This window comes from Trematomus bernacchii, unplaced genomic scaffold (genome assembly GCF_902827165.1).
Source record: "Trematomus bernacchii unplaced genomic scaffold, fTreBer1.1, whole genome shotgun sequence".
Lineage (NCBI taxonomy): Eukaryota > Metazoa > Chordata > Actinopteri > Perciformes > Nototheniidae > Trematomus > Trematomus bernacchii.
In genome coordinates, this window is record NW_022987607.1 from 1,656,926 (window position 1) to 1,671,775 (window position 14,850).

The 14,850-nt window shown below is 43.1% G+C and overlaps 1 protein-coding gene across 1 annotated transcript in view; it reads left to right on the top strand.

The window, feature by feature from the left end:
* LOC117482926 (lysophosphatidylcholine acyltransferase 1-like) overlaps positions 1-14,850 on the top strand; it is a 48,027-nt gene that overhangs the window by 15,463 nt on the left and 17,714 nt on the right. The window contains exons 2-6 of the mRNA XM_034131174.1: positions 3,555-3,694; positions 4,035-4,249; positions 5,404-5,516; positions 5,823-5,883; positions 13,306-13,364. Coding sequence (XP_033987065.1) covers positions 3,555-3,694; positions 4,035-4,249; positions 5,404-5,516; positions 5,823-5,883; positions 13,306-13,364 — 588 coding nt within the window. The remainder of the gene's footprint in view (positions 1-3,554; positions 3,695-4,034; positions 4,250-5,403; positions 5,517-5,822; positions 5,884-13,305; positions 13,365-14,850) is intronic.

Sequence of the window (14,850 nt, forward strand, 5' to 3'; positions counted from 1 at the left end):
AGTGCTACTCAACTGGCTTTAGATAAGCCGGTCCTTTGTTAGTATGTAAGTGCTTAGTTAGTATCTAAGTGCGTTTTTATTCTTTTTTTTCATTTTATTGCTCGAAGTGGAGTCGAAAGAGATGAGTTTTCAGTCTGCTCTGGAAGATGTGTAAGCTTTCTGCTGTCCTGATGTCAATGGGGAGCTCATTCCACCATTTTGGAGCCAGGATAGCAAACCCACGTGTTTTTGCTGATGGGAACTTGGGTCCCCCTCGCAGTGCGGGTGCAGCGAGCCGTTTGGCCGATGCAGAGCGGAGTGCACGTGCTGGGGTGTACAGTTTAACCATGTCCTGAATGTAGGAAGGGCTAGATCCATTCACAGCATGGTACGCTAGTACCAGTGTCTTGCAGTGGATTCTAGCCGTTACTGGAAGCCAGTGAAGTGAGCGGAGGAGCGGTGTGGTGTGGGAACATTTAGGAAGGTTGAAGACCAGACAAGCCGCTGCATTCTGGATGAGCTGCAGAGGACGGATGGCACATGCAGGTAGACCAGCCAGGAGGGAGTTGCAGTAGTCAAGGCGTGAGATGACGAGAGCCTGGACCAGAAGCTGCGTCACTTTCTGGGTCAGGAGGGGACGTATCCTCCTGATGTTGTAAAGCATGTATCTGCAGCAGCGGGGGGGGGGTTACCTTGGTTGCTGATTGGCTAATGGTTACACAAGCCAAAAAAATCGTTATGACATCATAAAGTGGCCAAAATCTGATCAGCTCATTTTCAGACAGGTTTTTATAGAAATGGATCAGGACAAAAAAGAGAGAGAATCTTTGTTCCTGAAACTTTCAGAGTCTCTTTCCACAGAGGGGACACATGTTGATGTAGAAGAGACATGAAGAAGAGGGGACACATGTTGATGTAGAAGAGACATGAAGAAGAGGGGACACATGTTGATGTAGAAGAGACATGAAGAAGAGGGGACACATGTTGATGTAGAAGAGACATGAAGAAGAGGGGACACATGTTGATGTAGTAGAGACATGAAGAAGAGGGGACACATGTTGATGTAGAAGAGACATGAAGAAGAGGGGACACATCTTGATGTAGAAGAGACATGGAGAAGAGGGGACACATGTTGATGTAGAAGAGACATGAAGAAGAGGGGACACATGTTGATGTAGAAGAGACATGAAGAAGAGGGGACACATGTTGATGTAGAAGAGACATGAAGAAGAGGGGACACATGTTGATGTAGAAGAGACATGAAGAAGAGGGCACACATGTTGATGAAGAAGAGACATGAAGAAGAGGGGACACATGTTGATGTAGAAGAGACATGAAGAAGAGGGGACACATGTTGATGTAGAAGAGACATGAAGAAGAGGGCACACATGTTGATGAAGAAGAGACATGAAGAAGAGGGGACACATGTTGATGTAGAAGAGACATGAAGAAGAGGGGACACATGTTGATGTAGAAGAGACATGAAGAAGAGGGGACACATGTTGATGTAGAAGAGACATGAGGAAGAGGGGACACATGTTGATGTAGAAGAGACATGAAGAAGAGGGGACACATGTTGATGTAGAAGAGACATGAAGAAGAGGATTTTGCATCATAGGTGACCTTTAAATACAGTTGTTGCACATTAAAGAAAGACCTTTTAACAGCAAGGTATTCGCTCTAGGCCAAACATGAACATGAACATGGGACACTCTTTACACAGAGGGGACACATGTTGATGTAGAAGAGACATGATGAGTGGATTTTGTATAATAGGTGACCTTTAAGGCTGTTAGCTCCAGGGGTTTAGCTGCAGTCCCTAACCAGTATAACCAGTGTGTGATTAGATCCTGCTGTTACTTCCTGTGGACACACCCCCTCCTCTAATAGGAATGTACTGAATGCTGTAGAGATGTTGAAGGATGGTGTGTGTGTAGTAGGTGAAGTGGAATGATCACAATGTGCTCTTCAATATCTGTCTCTCTCTCTCTGCAGAACTAAGAACATTAAAGGTCTCCTATTATACCATTTTAGGCATATATTATAGGTCTCAGATATATACAAATATATAAAAAACATGTGTATGAAGTGTTTTGCTCAAAATACCAAACAGATAATGCATTTTAGACATCCCTTATATCCCTCTGTTTCAGTCCTGTTACTAAAGTGATGATTCTGGGTCAGTAGCTTTAAAAAAAAGAAAAGAAACTCGGCTAAATGCTGCCGTGATGAAACGCCATATCATGCATTGTTTCCGATAGCAACGTTTCTGATAGGGCCGTGGGTCTAAAGCCCGCCCACATTTCAGATATTACGTCATATCGGACGCAAATCTGGATCAGCTCCGTTGTTCCCCCGTTTTTAGAGATTTGGGTACGGAGGAAAAGAGAGAGGGTTTTGTTTTCTGATACTTTGTGAGTTCCCTGACGCACCGGGGACACATATGGCGCGTTTCCACTACAGCGCGGAGCACGGTTTAAGAGGGCTGTGACGTCAGCGGCCCGTCTTTGGTTGCGTTTCCACTTGGCCTAGTACCGGCCGGCGGGTCCTAATTCACAGTTTTTCTGGCCTCATAAAATCGTGGGTCTAGGGCCAGAGACAACGAGGCTGAGTCGGGCTGAGTATGCTAAACTAGAGAGAGCATCGCTGGCAAGGGGGCTACAACTACAACAAGATGGACATATTTGACCGTGATTTAATTGTAATACACGTTTCAAAATGATGCCGAAGTAACAACATACTGATACCGGTTAGTAAAAACCATGAATTAATGCTTTGTCAAGTCTGCAGACAGACGGCAGGCGAAAACCTTTTAAAATGCGTGTGTTCTAAATGGAGATTGGCTAAGCTAACGCAGTATATGCTCCGACTGTCCACACTCACAACAACGGCCTATACAGACATAAATAAAGCAGCGACTGTATTCGCCATGACACAGACAGTCTGTGGTTTGTACTTGTTTAACTTGTGTCTAGTTTCTGAACATATATGAGGAGCTGTGAGCTCTGAGTGCTAACAGCTAACGGCTGTGTTGTTTTTCTGGGGTTCTCATTGAAGATGACGTCACGGCTCCGCCTACACTGCGTTACTATAGATACTGCCCCAGTTCCTAAACTGTAATGGAAATGCGCCATAAAGTGAGCCAGTCCTAACGAGGCCTAGCCATACCGAGCGGGGCCGAGCGAGGCCGTGTAGTGGAAACGCGCCAATATTGATGTATAAAAGACATCAAAAAGTGCAGTTTGCATGGGGATAGTTTGAGCTTCAATCTCAGGATCCATGTATCTGTGATCCTCTCCAGAATGGAAGTAGTCCTCACATACAGAGCATCAACTAGTTCCTGAACAGTGTCCTTCACATGCTGATATCCAAGAGAGGGAGTTACACAGTCACAAGATGGAGGAACATAAAGCAGTAGCTATCATATGCCTAAAACAGTCCTGATGCTCTTCTAGGTAATCATACATCCTGTCATGTACACAGCTGCAGTTGGGATACCTTTGTTATCATGTTACTCTCATGTTGGAAGAGGACATTCAGGATTTTCCCAACAATATCTGTCTCTCTCTCTACAGATTTTCCTGATGTCGGTCACAGTGTTTCCCGTTCGGCTGCTTCTCGTTTCCTCCCTCATGTTTCTGGCCTGGCCGTTCGCCTTCATAGCCTCCATGGGACGCTCCGATTATATCATGGAGCCTCAGTCGTGGTGGAGAAGGTTTGTGTGTGTGTGTGTGTGTGTTGTGTGTGTATATATAAAGTGTTTAAATTACACTATGACATATTAAAAACCTGAATTTTTTAAAGAACATCCATAAGATAAGATAAGATAGGACTTTATTTATCTCGAAGGAAATTGTTGTGCCAGAGTTACAAATACAATACACGGCTACATATAATATTCTAAAAATGAAATAACCATAAAAAGTAAAATAAAAGCAATATTCTTTCAGTCACAGTTGCTTACAAATACTGAAACATAAAACCAGAACACAATCAAAAGTCTACTTCATACTGTCTAATTACGCTTTCTTTATACATTATTATGTGCTCCTCAGGTTTGTAGATGTCTGTCTTCGAGCCATCATGCGGGCCTTGTGGTTTTGTGTAGGTTTCCATTGGATAAAAGTGAAAGGAGAGCGAGCGAAACCTTCAGAAGTTCCAATTCTCACAATGGCCCCTCACTCCTCTTACTTTGATGCCATCCCAGTCACCATGAACATGTGCTCCATCGTTACCAAACTGGAGAGCAGGAGCATTCCCGTCTGGGGAAGTGAGTGATTCTCCATTTTCAGAATCAGAATCTGTTAGAAAAATCTCCCTGGTCACCGGCTTGATCTTCAATCTCAGGATCCATGTATTTCTGATCCTCTCCAGAATGGAAGTAGTCATCACATACAGAGCATCAACTAGTTCCTGAACAGTGTCCTTCACATGCTGATATCCAAGAGAGGGAGATACACAGTCACAAGATGGAGGAATACCGGTTCTTCATACATCCTGTCATGAACCAAATACTGAGTTTTATCTAAAAATGTTGGCTTTTTTCAAGAAATCTCAAAATTCTGACTTTTTCTCAAAATTCTGACTTTTTCTCAAAATTCTGACTTTTTCTCAAAATTCCGATTTTTTCTCAAAATTCTGATTTTTTCTCACAATCTGAAAATTCTGACTTTTTCTAAAAAATCTGACTTTTTTTCCTCAAAAATCTGACTTTTTTTTCCTCAAAAATCTGACTTTTTTCTCAAAAATCTCAATATTCTGACTTTTTCTGAATACTTAAAAATGTTAATAATCACTCGTCCCCGGGTTCAACTTCAATCTCAGGATCCATGCATTTGTGATCCTCTCCAGAATGGAAGTAGTCATCACATCCAGAGCATCAACTAGTTCCTGAACAGTGTCCTTCACATGCTGATATCCAAGAGAGGGAGTTACACAGTCACAAGATGGAGGAATAGAAAGCAGTATTCAATGTTTACTTCAGATTAGCTCCACGTCAGAAATGATCATGCTTGTGATATGTCTATCTCCATAGAGGCTGAATCATCATGTTAATCACATAGCTATCATATGCCTCAAACAGTCCTGATGCTCTTCTAGGTAATCATACATCCTGTCATGCACACAGCTACAGTTGGGATACCTTTGTTATCATGTTACTCTCATATTGGAAGAGGACATTCAGGATTTTCCCATCAGTATCAGAATACCTCTACTCGTCCCATAGAGGGGAACTTTACTTCTGTTACAGCAGAAAAGAGCCAAAGACAGCTAAATGTTAACTAAGAAGCATGCATAAAACAAAAAGTAGAAGTACTCAGGTCTTGTTGTTGACAGCCAGGTTTCCTTTCAGTCTCTGGCTCTGCTGTGTGTTTCCTCTCTTGCTCTGACATCTAAAATCTTCCTCCTCTCATCTTCCTCCAGCTCTGATCAGCTACATCAGGCCGGTGTTTGTGTTTCGCTCGGATCAAGCCTCCAGAAGAAAGACTGTGGAGGAGATCAAGAGGAGAGCCAATTCTGGAGGGGAGTGGCCTCAGGTAATCAATCCAACTTTATTTATATAGCACATTTAGAGTTGACCAAAGTGCTCTACATCGATAAATATATAAAAAGCAGCATAAATACATTTAGACAAAACAAATGTAAAAGCACGAGACAATAAAACCACAGACTGAAAAACTCTCTCAACATTTTAAAACAACACAAATAGAAAACCAAGGTAACAACCATGTTACTGTACACAGACAAACTGATCTAATGTCAGGTTTAAGATAATGTGTGAGATCAACATGCATCTCTTTGTGTGTTTATGTACCCTGATGTGTGACATGTACTTGTTTCAGATCATGATATTTCCAGAGGGAACGTGCACCAACAGGTCTGGGCTCATCTTATACAAAGCTGGTATGTGTTCAAACCCCTTCTGATTTCAAGAGATGGCAAAAGTAAACACATTCTAAACATACTCTGGTGAAAGTAGAAGTACTGACGAAACTTCTTAACTCAAGTAAAAGTAAAGAGGGCTTCGAAATGTACTGAAGTAAAAAGTACCCATAACTAGCATCTACGGGCAGTGGCTCAGTCAGTAGGGGCTTGGACTGTGAGCCGTAGGGTCGCGGCTTCAAGTCCCCGACCAGACCTAAAATATGGAGTGTGGACTGCTACTTGGAGAGGTCCCAGTTCACCTCCTGGGCCCTGTCGTGGTGCCCTTGAGCAAGGCACCGGACATCCCCCCTTCCCTTTGACTAAACACATGCATTTATGTTTTCCAAGCGGTTGACCAATCACAACAGAGCCGGCCAGCTATCCAATCAGAGCAGACTGGGATATACGCCTGAAGATGTGCAGAGTTGGGCACCTTTAAGGTCTTTTTGTGGTTAATTACTACATTTAGGAAGCATTTAAAATTCAGTTTTGACTGGGACTCGAAGTTATTTTCGTATAACAAAACATGTGAGCTGGACACAATAATAATCCAACCCACAGTATTTGGTTTGTGGTTCTTTGTAATTTCAAGTCAAGGGTGTGTCTGTGTGTTAATAAATAGCTGTGTGATCATTTCATTCCCAGCAGTGTTGGGTTCAGTTTCTTGCTCAGAGGCACATCAACAGGACTGGTATCTTTTTGGGGGGTTTTGTCTTTCTGCTCACATCCGGTGTGTGTGATGCCGTCAGCTATTGTTCCCTTCCTGCTCTGTTTAATCCCCTTTCTTCCAGTCTGTCATTCTGTAATTCCCAGTAAGCCCTGTTGGTCACACTCTGTCCTGCTCTAACTGTGTGTGTGTGTGTGTGTGTGTGTGTGTGTGTGTATGTGTGTATGTGTGTGTGTTTGTCCAGCTTGATCGGTCTGTTACCAGTCCTCTCTGGATGTGTCTCCTCTCATTATGTCTCATCACTGGCTCCCAGCACAACAGTGTGTGTGTGTGTGTGTACCTGGTCAAAGAGTGTGTGTGTGTGTGTGTGTGTGTGTGTGTGTGTGTGTGTGTGTGTGTGTGTGTGTGTGTGTGTGTGTGTGTGTGTGTGTGTGTGTGTGTGTGTGTGTGTGTGTGTGTGGTGTGTGTGTGTGTGTGTGTGTGTGTGTGTGTGTGTGTGTGTGTGTGTGTGTGTGTGTGTGTGTGTGTGTGTGTGTGTGTGTGTGTGTGTGTGTGTGTGTGTGTGTGTGTGTGTGTGTGTGTGTGTGTGTGTGTGTGTGTGTGTGTGTGTGTGTGTGTGTGTGTGTGTTGTGTGTGTGTGTGTGTGTGTGTTGTTGTGTGTGGTCAAAGAGGGTGTGTGTGTATAACGTGCAGCAACCTCCAGTCGACTTGCCTAATCTAAAAGCCTTTTAATAGAGCAGACCCCTCACTATAGTGACATTATTTTTGCCGTCTTTGTATTCATGATCACTTTAATGTTCTCATGTGCAGCTCGAGCAATATTTGAAGCCAATATTGTTTGTTTGAATATCAAATGTATCCATGTTTGACGATGGCAGTTCCTCTTTGAAAAGCTCAGAGTTCATGTTATTCCTGTTTAACACGTTTTTCTACCTCCACCTCCTTTAGAGGTGTTACAGCGGGAGTTAGCCACACCCTGTCTTAAAGACCAATGTACATATGCACTTAGTTATTATATTGGTATTTACACCCCTTTCATCCAGGTGTTATTCTGCAGGAGAGGACTCTTTAAAGTAGAGACACTACATACTGATACACCTGAACATCAGCAGGAGAGGACTCTTTAAAGTAGAGACACTACATACTGATATACACCTGAACACCAGCAGGAGAGGACTCTTTAAAGTAGAGACACTACATACTGATACACACCTGAACATCAGCAGGAGAGGACTCTTTAAAGTAGAGACACTACATACTGATATACACCTGAACATCAGCAGGAGAGGACTCTTTAAAGTAGAGACACTACATACTGATATACACCTGAACACCAGCAGGAGAGGACTCTTTAAAGTAGAGACACTACATACTGATATACACCTGAACACCAGCAGGAGAGGACTCTTTAAAGTAGAGACACTACATACTGATATACACCTGCACATCAGCAGGAGAGGACTCTTTAAAGTAGAGACACTACATACTGATACACACCTGAACATCAGCAGGAGAGGACTCTTTAAAGTAGAGACACTACATACTGATATACACCTGAACACCAGCAGGAGAGGACTCTTTAAAGTAGAGACACTACATACTGATACACACCTGAACATCAGCAGGAGAGGACTCTTTAAAGTAGAGACACTACATACTGATATACACCTGAACATCAGCAGGAGAGGACTCTTTAAAGTAGAGACACTACATACTGATATACACCTGAACACCAGCAGGAGAGGACTCTTTAAAGTAGAGACACTACATACTGATATACACCTGAACATCAGCAGGAGAGGACTCTTTAAAGTAGAGACACTACATACTGATATACACCTGAACATCAGCAGGAGAGGACTCTTTAAAGTAGAGACACTACATACTGATATACACCTGAACATCAGCAGGAGAGGACTCTTTAAAGTAGAGACACTACATACTGATATACACCTGAACATCAGCAGGAGAGAACTCTTTAAAGTAGAGACACTACATACTGATATACACCTGAACATCAGCAGGAGAGGACTCTTTAAAGTAGAGGACACTACATACTGATATACACCTGAACATCAGCAGGAGAGGACTCTTTAAAGTAGAGACACTACATACTGATATACACCTGAACACCAGCAGGAGAGGACTCTTTAAAGTAGAGACACTACATACTGATATACACCTGAACACCAGCAGGATAGGACTCTTTAAAGTAGAGACACTACATACTGATACACACCTGAACATCAGCAGGAGAGGACTCTTTAAAGTAGAGACACTACATACTGATATACACCTGAACATCAGCAGGAGAGGACTCTTTAAAGTAGAGACACTACATACTGATATACACCTGAACATCAGCAGGAGAGGACTCTTTAAAGTAGAGACACTACATACTGATATACACCTGAACACCAGCAGGAGAGGACTCTTTAAAGTAGAGACACTACATACTGATATACACCTGAACATCAGCAGGAGAGGACTCTTTAAAGTAGAGACACTACATACTGATACACGTGAACATCAGCAGGAGAGGACTCTTTAAAGTAGAGACACTACATACTGATACACGTGAACATCAGCAGGAGAGGACTCTTTAAAGTAGAGACACTACATACTGATACACGTGAACATCAGCAGGAGAGGACTCTTTAAAGTAGAGACACTACATACTGATATACACCTGAACATCAGCAGGAGAGGACTCTTTAAAGTAGAGACACTACATACTGATATACACCTGAACATCAGCAGGAGAGGACTCTTTAAAGTAGAGACACTACATACTGATACACGTGAACATCAGCAGGAGAGGACTCTTTAAAGTAGAGACACTACATACTGATATACACCTGAACATCAGCAGGAGAGGACTCTTTAAAGTAGAGACACTACATACTGATACACGTGAACATCAGCAGGAGAGGACTCTTTAAAGTAGAGACACTACATACTGATTATACACCTGAACATCAGCAGGAGAGGACTCTTTAAAGTAGAGACACTACATACTGATACACGTGAACACCAGCAGGAGAGGACTCTTTAAAGTAGAGACACTACATACTGATACACGTGAACATCAGCAGGAGAGGACTCTTTAAAGTAGAGACACTACATACTGATACACGTGAACATCAGCAGGAGAGGACTCTTTAAAGTAGAGACACTACATACTGATACACGTGAACATCAGCAGGAGAGGACTCTTTAAAGTAGAGACACTACATACTGATATACACCTGAACATCAGCAGGAGAGGACTCTTTAAAGTAGAGACACTACATACTGATATACACCTGAACATCAGCAGGAGAGGACTCTTTAAAGTAGAGACACTACATACTGATACACGTGAACATCAGCAGGAGAGGACTCTTTAAAGTAGAGACACTACATACTGATATACACCTGAACATCAGCAGGAGAGGACTCTTTAAAGTAGAGACACTACATACTGATATACACCTGAACATCAGCAGGAGAGGACTCTTTAAAGTAGAGACACTACATACTGATATACACCTGAACACCAGCAGGAGAGGACTCTTTAAAGTAGAGACACTACATACTGATATACACCTGAACATCAGCAGGAGAGGACTCTTTAAAGTAGAGACACTACATACTGATATACACCTGAACATCAGCAGGAGAGGACTCTTTAAAGTAGAGACACTACATACTGATATACACCTGAACATCAGCATGAGAGGACTCTTTAAAGTAGAGACACTACATACTGATATACACCTGAACATCAGCAGGAGAGGACTCTTTAAAGTAGAGACACTACATACTGATATACACCTGAACATCAGCATAGTATATTCTCTAACTTTTACTTGTAATTTAGAAATTACTTTTTCAAATTGTGGTATGTAGTTGCACACCTGATTTTTTCAATTACTACAAATCACATAATATTAATGAACATGTTTTCTCATTTCATCACAGTCAACATGTCAGGGCAATTAGATATTTGCACAATCCGAAATTGACAATTAAAGCTGCACAAAACAAAGGTAATAGAGATGCATTAAGCAGTTTAAGAACCAGATATGTCCCACATGAGTTAGTGAGAACAAGACAAAGCCAGAATAAGAGTTAATATTCAACTCACCTCCATCAGGTAGGCGTTAACACGACTAGATATGAAAGGTTATGCTGCTCTATCAGTCAAATATGTAAATGTGCAACCGTTTGCCCATCGTAGCTGTATCAACTGTACCGTTTATAGCACTGACCCCAGGTAGACAATTAAGGTTTAAGCTCACTAGTAAAAAGAAGCCCATTATCATCCATTCAAAGCACACACAGTAGTAAATGCTGCTGTCAGCTCTTCTGTCATCAGAGGGACATTAAAGAGTTATACTGAGGTGGTGAACTGATCAATCATCTAAACCAGAACATGACTCAGCTATTTATGTCTCTTTGCTGTAGTAAAGACACCTAAAACCAGAGGTGGGATGTAGTGAAGTACAAATACTTCGTTACTGTACTTTAGTACATTTCTCTGGTATCAGTACTTTACTCCACTACTTATTTTCCTGACGACTTTTTACTTTGACTTCTTACATTTTGAACACAAATACCTGTACTTTCTACTTCTTACATTTTGAACACAAATACCTGTACTTTCTACTTCTTACATTTTGAACACAAATACCTGTACTTTCTACTTCTTACATGTTGAACACAAATACCTGTACTTTCTACTTCTTACATGTTGAACACAAATACCTGTACTTTCTACTTCTTACATGTTGAACACAAATACCTGTACTTTCTACTTCTTACATGTTGAACCCAAATATCTGTACTTTCTACTTCTTACATTTTCCAAACAGGCTGGTTCCTTTAGTTTGAATCTGTGTTTGGTGGCGTGATCATTATTATTTAGAGCAGGGGTGTCAAACTCAAATACACAGTGGGCCAAAATAAAAAAATGGGTACTAGACGAGGGCCGGACTGGTTCAATGTTTATTGCAAAACGTATTGAAATGAACTTATTGCACATATTAAACCTGGAACTAACAAAGCTTAAATTATTGCCTATAAAAACAACATTAAACATTAAATAATCAGTTGCATTCATTTCTTATGGCTCTATCTGCAGCTTTTCCAGAGTCATTTCTTATGATTACATTTCTCCACAGGCCAACAACAGCTTCAACAAAACTATTTCCCTCAAAGAGAAAACCAAACATGCCCTGTTGTCGTGAGAGAAAAAGTGCAGAAGGAAACATGTAAACTCAGTGTGCTGCTCTGTGATGCTAGTTCAAGCCAGATACTTGGCATCTCATCTTGGGTGCAAGTTCATCAATGTTTGGGGTCAGGCTCTGAGCTGAGGAGACCCTCAGGATGGAGTGAAGGTGTGTGTGCAATATACCGGCGGGCCAGATCTAATAGTAATTAGAAATGATCCTGCGGGCCGAAATTAAATCCACCAAGGGCCTGATTTGGCCCCCGGGCCTTGAGTTTGACACATGTGATTAATGGGGCATTTCCACCATGGCGCGGAGCGCGGTTTAAGCGTGCCGTGTCGTGCCGGGCCCGTTTTTGGTTGCGCTTCCACTAGGCCTAGTTCCGGCCCGGGGGTACTTTTTCACCTCTTTTCTGGCCCGACAAAATCGTGGTTCTATCGTGGCCAACAAACAGGGCTGAGTTTGCTAAACTAGAGAGAGAATCGCTGGCAAGGGGGCTACAACTACAACAAGATGAACATATTTGACCGTGATTTAATTGTAATACACGTTTCAAAATGATGCTGAAGTAACAACATACTGATACCGGTTAGTAAAAACCATGAATTAATGCTTTGACAAGTCTGCAGACAGACGGCAGGCGAAAAACCTTTTAAAATGCGTGTTTTCTAAATGGAGATTGGCTAAGCTAACGCAATATATGCTCCGACCGTCCACACTCACAACAACGGCCTATACAGACATAAATAAAGCAGCGACTGTATTCGCCATGACACAGGCAGTCTGTGGTTTGTACTTGTTTAACTTTTGTCTAGTTTCTGAACATATATGAGGAGCTGTGAGCTCTGAGTGCTAACAGCTAACGGCTGTGTTGTTTTTCTGGGGTTCTCATTGAAGATGACGTCACGGCTCCGCCTACACTGCGTTACTATAGTAACTACCCCAGTTCCTAAACTGTAATGGAAGCGCAGCATGAAGTGAGCCGGCCCTAACAAGGCCCAACGCGGCCTAGCAGTACCGAGCGAGGCCGAGGCCGACCGTGTGGTGGAAATGCGCCATTAGAGTCATTGCGTGCCTATTGATTTGAACACGATCCGTGTATCCATCATTTCCTGGTCTTCTCTAAAGAAGAGGGACCAATGAAAACGTTGTCATGTTGCCGTTGTTCAGCATGGAAACATTCATTAGCTAACAATGACATTATTGTTCTATTAATATAAAGGGAGGTCAGGTACTCTTTAAAACAGCTGCTAGTTATGGGTACTTTTTACTGAAGTACATTTCAAAGCCTCTTTACTTTGACTTGAGTAAAGAAGTTTAGTCAGTACTTCTACTTTCACCAGAGTATTTTTAAACACAAGTATCTGTACTTCTACTTGAGTAAAGGGTGTGTGTACTTTTGCCATCTCTGCCTAAAATCACATCAAAACAATGTTATTTGCTTATCATATATGCGAGAAGTAATTGAAGATCACATTTTCTTTCTCTCTTCTCACCTCCTTCCTCTCCTTTCTTTCTCAGGTGCTTTCATACCAGGACTCCCAGTGCAGCCTGTGGTGCTACGCTACCCAAACAAACTGGTAAACACTCTTTTAAAACCTTCCAATACTTTTAAATCCTTCCAATACCTGATCCATACCTCTAACTTTGGACATAGTTACACACACTGATGTAATGGTTTCATTACCTCTTTCCCAGTATGAGCTTCTCTTGTGTTTAATGACTTCATGTTCTAGTCGGATGATATTTCATCCCCCTCTTTCTCTCTTTATCCATCTCTCTCTCTCTTTCTCTCTCTCTCTCTCTCTCACACACACACACACACACACACGCACACGCACACGCACACGCACACGCACACGCACACGCACACACACACACAGATGCACTTTTTATTAGCTGTTTTGTCTCATCTGTTACCTGATAAAGCTTTTGTCTGTTTCGTTTGTGCTGACTCCAGTCGCTGTGTTGACTCCAGTCGCTGTGTTGACTTCAGTCGCTGTGCTGACTCCAGTCACTGTGCTGACTCCAGTCACTGTGCTGACTTCAGTCGCTGTGCTGACTTCTGTCGCTGTGCTGACTCCAGTCACTGTGCTGACTCCAGTCGCTGTGCTGACTCCAGTCACTGTGCTGACTCCAGTCGCTGTGCTGACTCCAGTCACTGTGCTGACTCCAGTCACTGTGTTGACTCCAGTCGCTGTGCTGACTCCAGTCACTGTGCTGACTCCAGTCACTGTGCTGACTCCAGTCGCTGTGCTGACTCCAGTCACTGTGCTGACTCCAGTCGCTGTGCTGACTCCAGTCACTGTGCTGACTCCAGTCACTGTGCTGACTCCAGTCACTGTGTTGACTCCAGTCACTGTGCTGACTCCAGTCGCTGTGCTGACTCCAGTCACTGTGCTGACTCCAGTCACTGTGCTGACTCCAGTCACTGTGTTGACTTCAGTCGCTGTGCTGACTTCAGTCGCTGTGCTGACTCCAGTCACTGTGCTGACTCCAGTCGCTGTGCTGACTCCAGTCACTGTGTTGACTTCAGTCACTGTGCTGACTTCTGTCACTGTGCTGACTCCAGTCACTGTGCTGACTCCAGTCACTGTGCTGACTCCAGTCGCTGTGCTGACTCCAGTCACTGTGCTGACTCCAGTCGCTGTGCTGACTCCAGTCACTGTGCTGACTCCAGTCGCTGTGCTGACTCCAGTCGCTGTGCTGACTCCAGTCGCTGTGCTGACTCCAGTCACTGTGCTGACTCCAGTCGCTGTGCTGACTCCAGTCACTGTGCTGACTTCAGTCACTGTGCTGACTCCAGTCACTGTGCTGACTCCAGTCACTGTGCTGACTCCAGGCACTGTGCTGACTTCAGGCACTGTGCTGACTTCAGTCACTGTGCTGACTTCAGTCACTGTGCTGACTCCAGTCACTGTGTTGACTTCAGTCACTGTGCTGACTTCAGTCACTGTGTTGACTCCAGTCACTGTGTTGACTTCAGTCACTGTGTTGACTTCAGTCACTGTGCTGACTTCAGTCACTGTGCTGACTTCAGTCACTGTGCTGACTCCAGTCACTGTG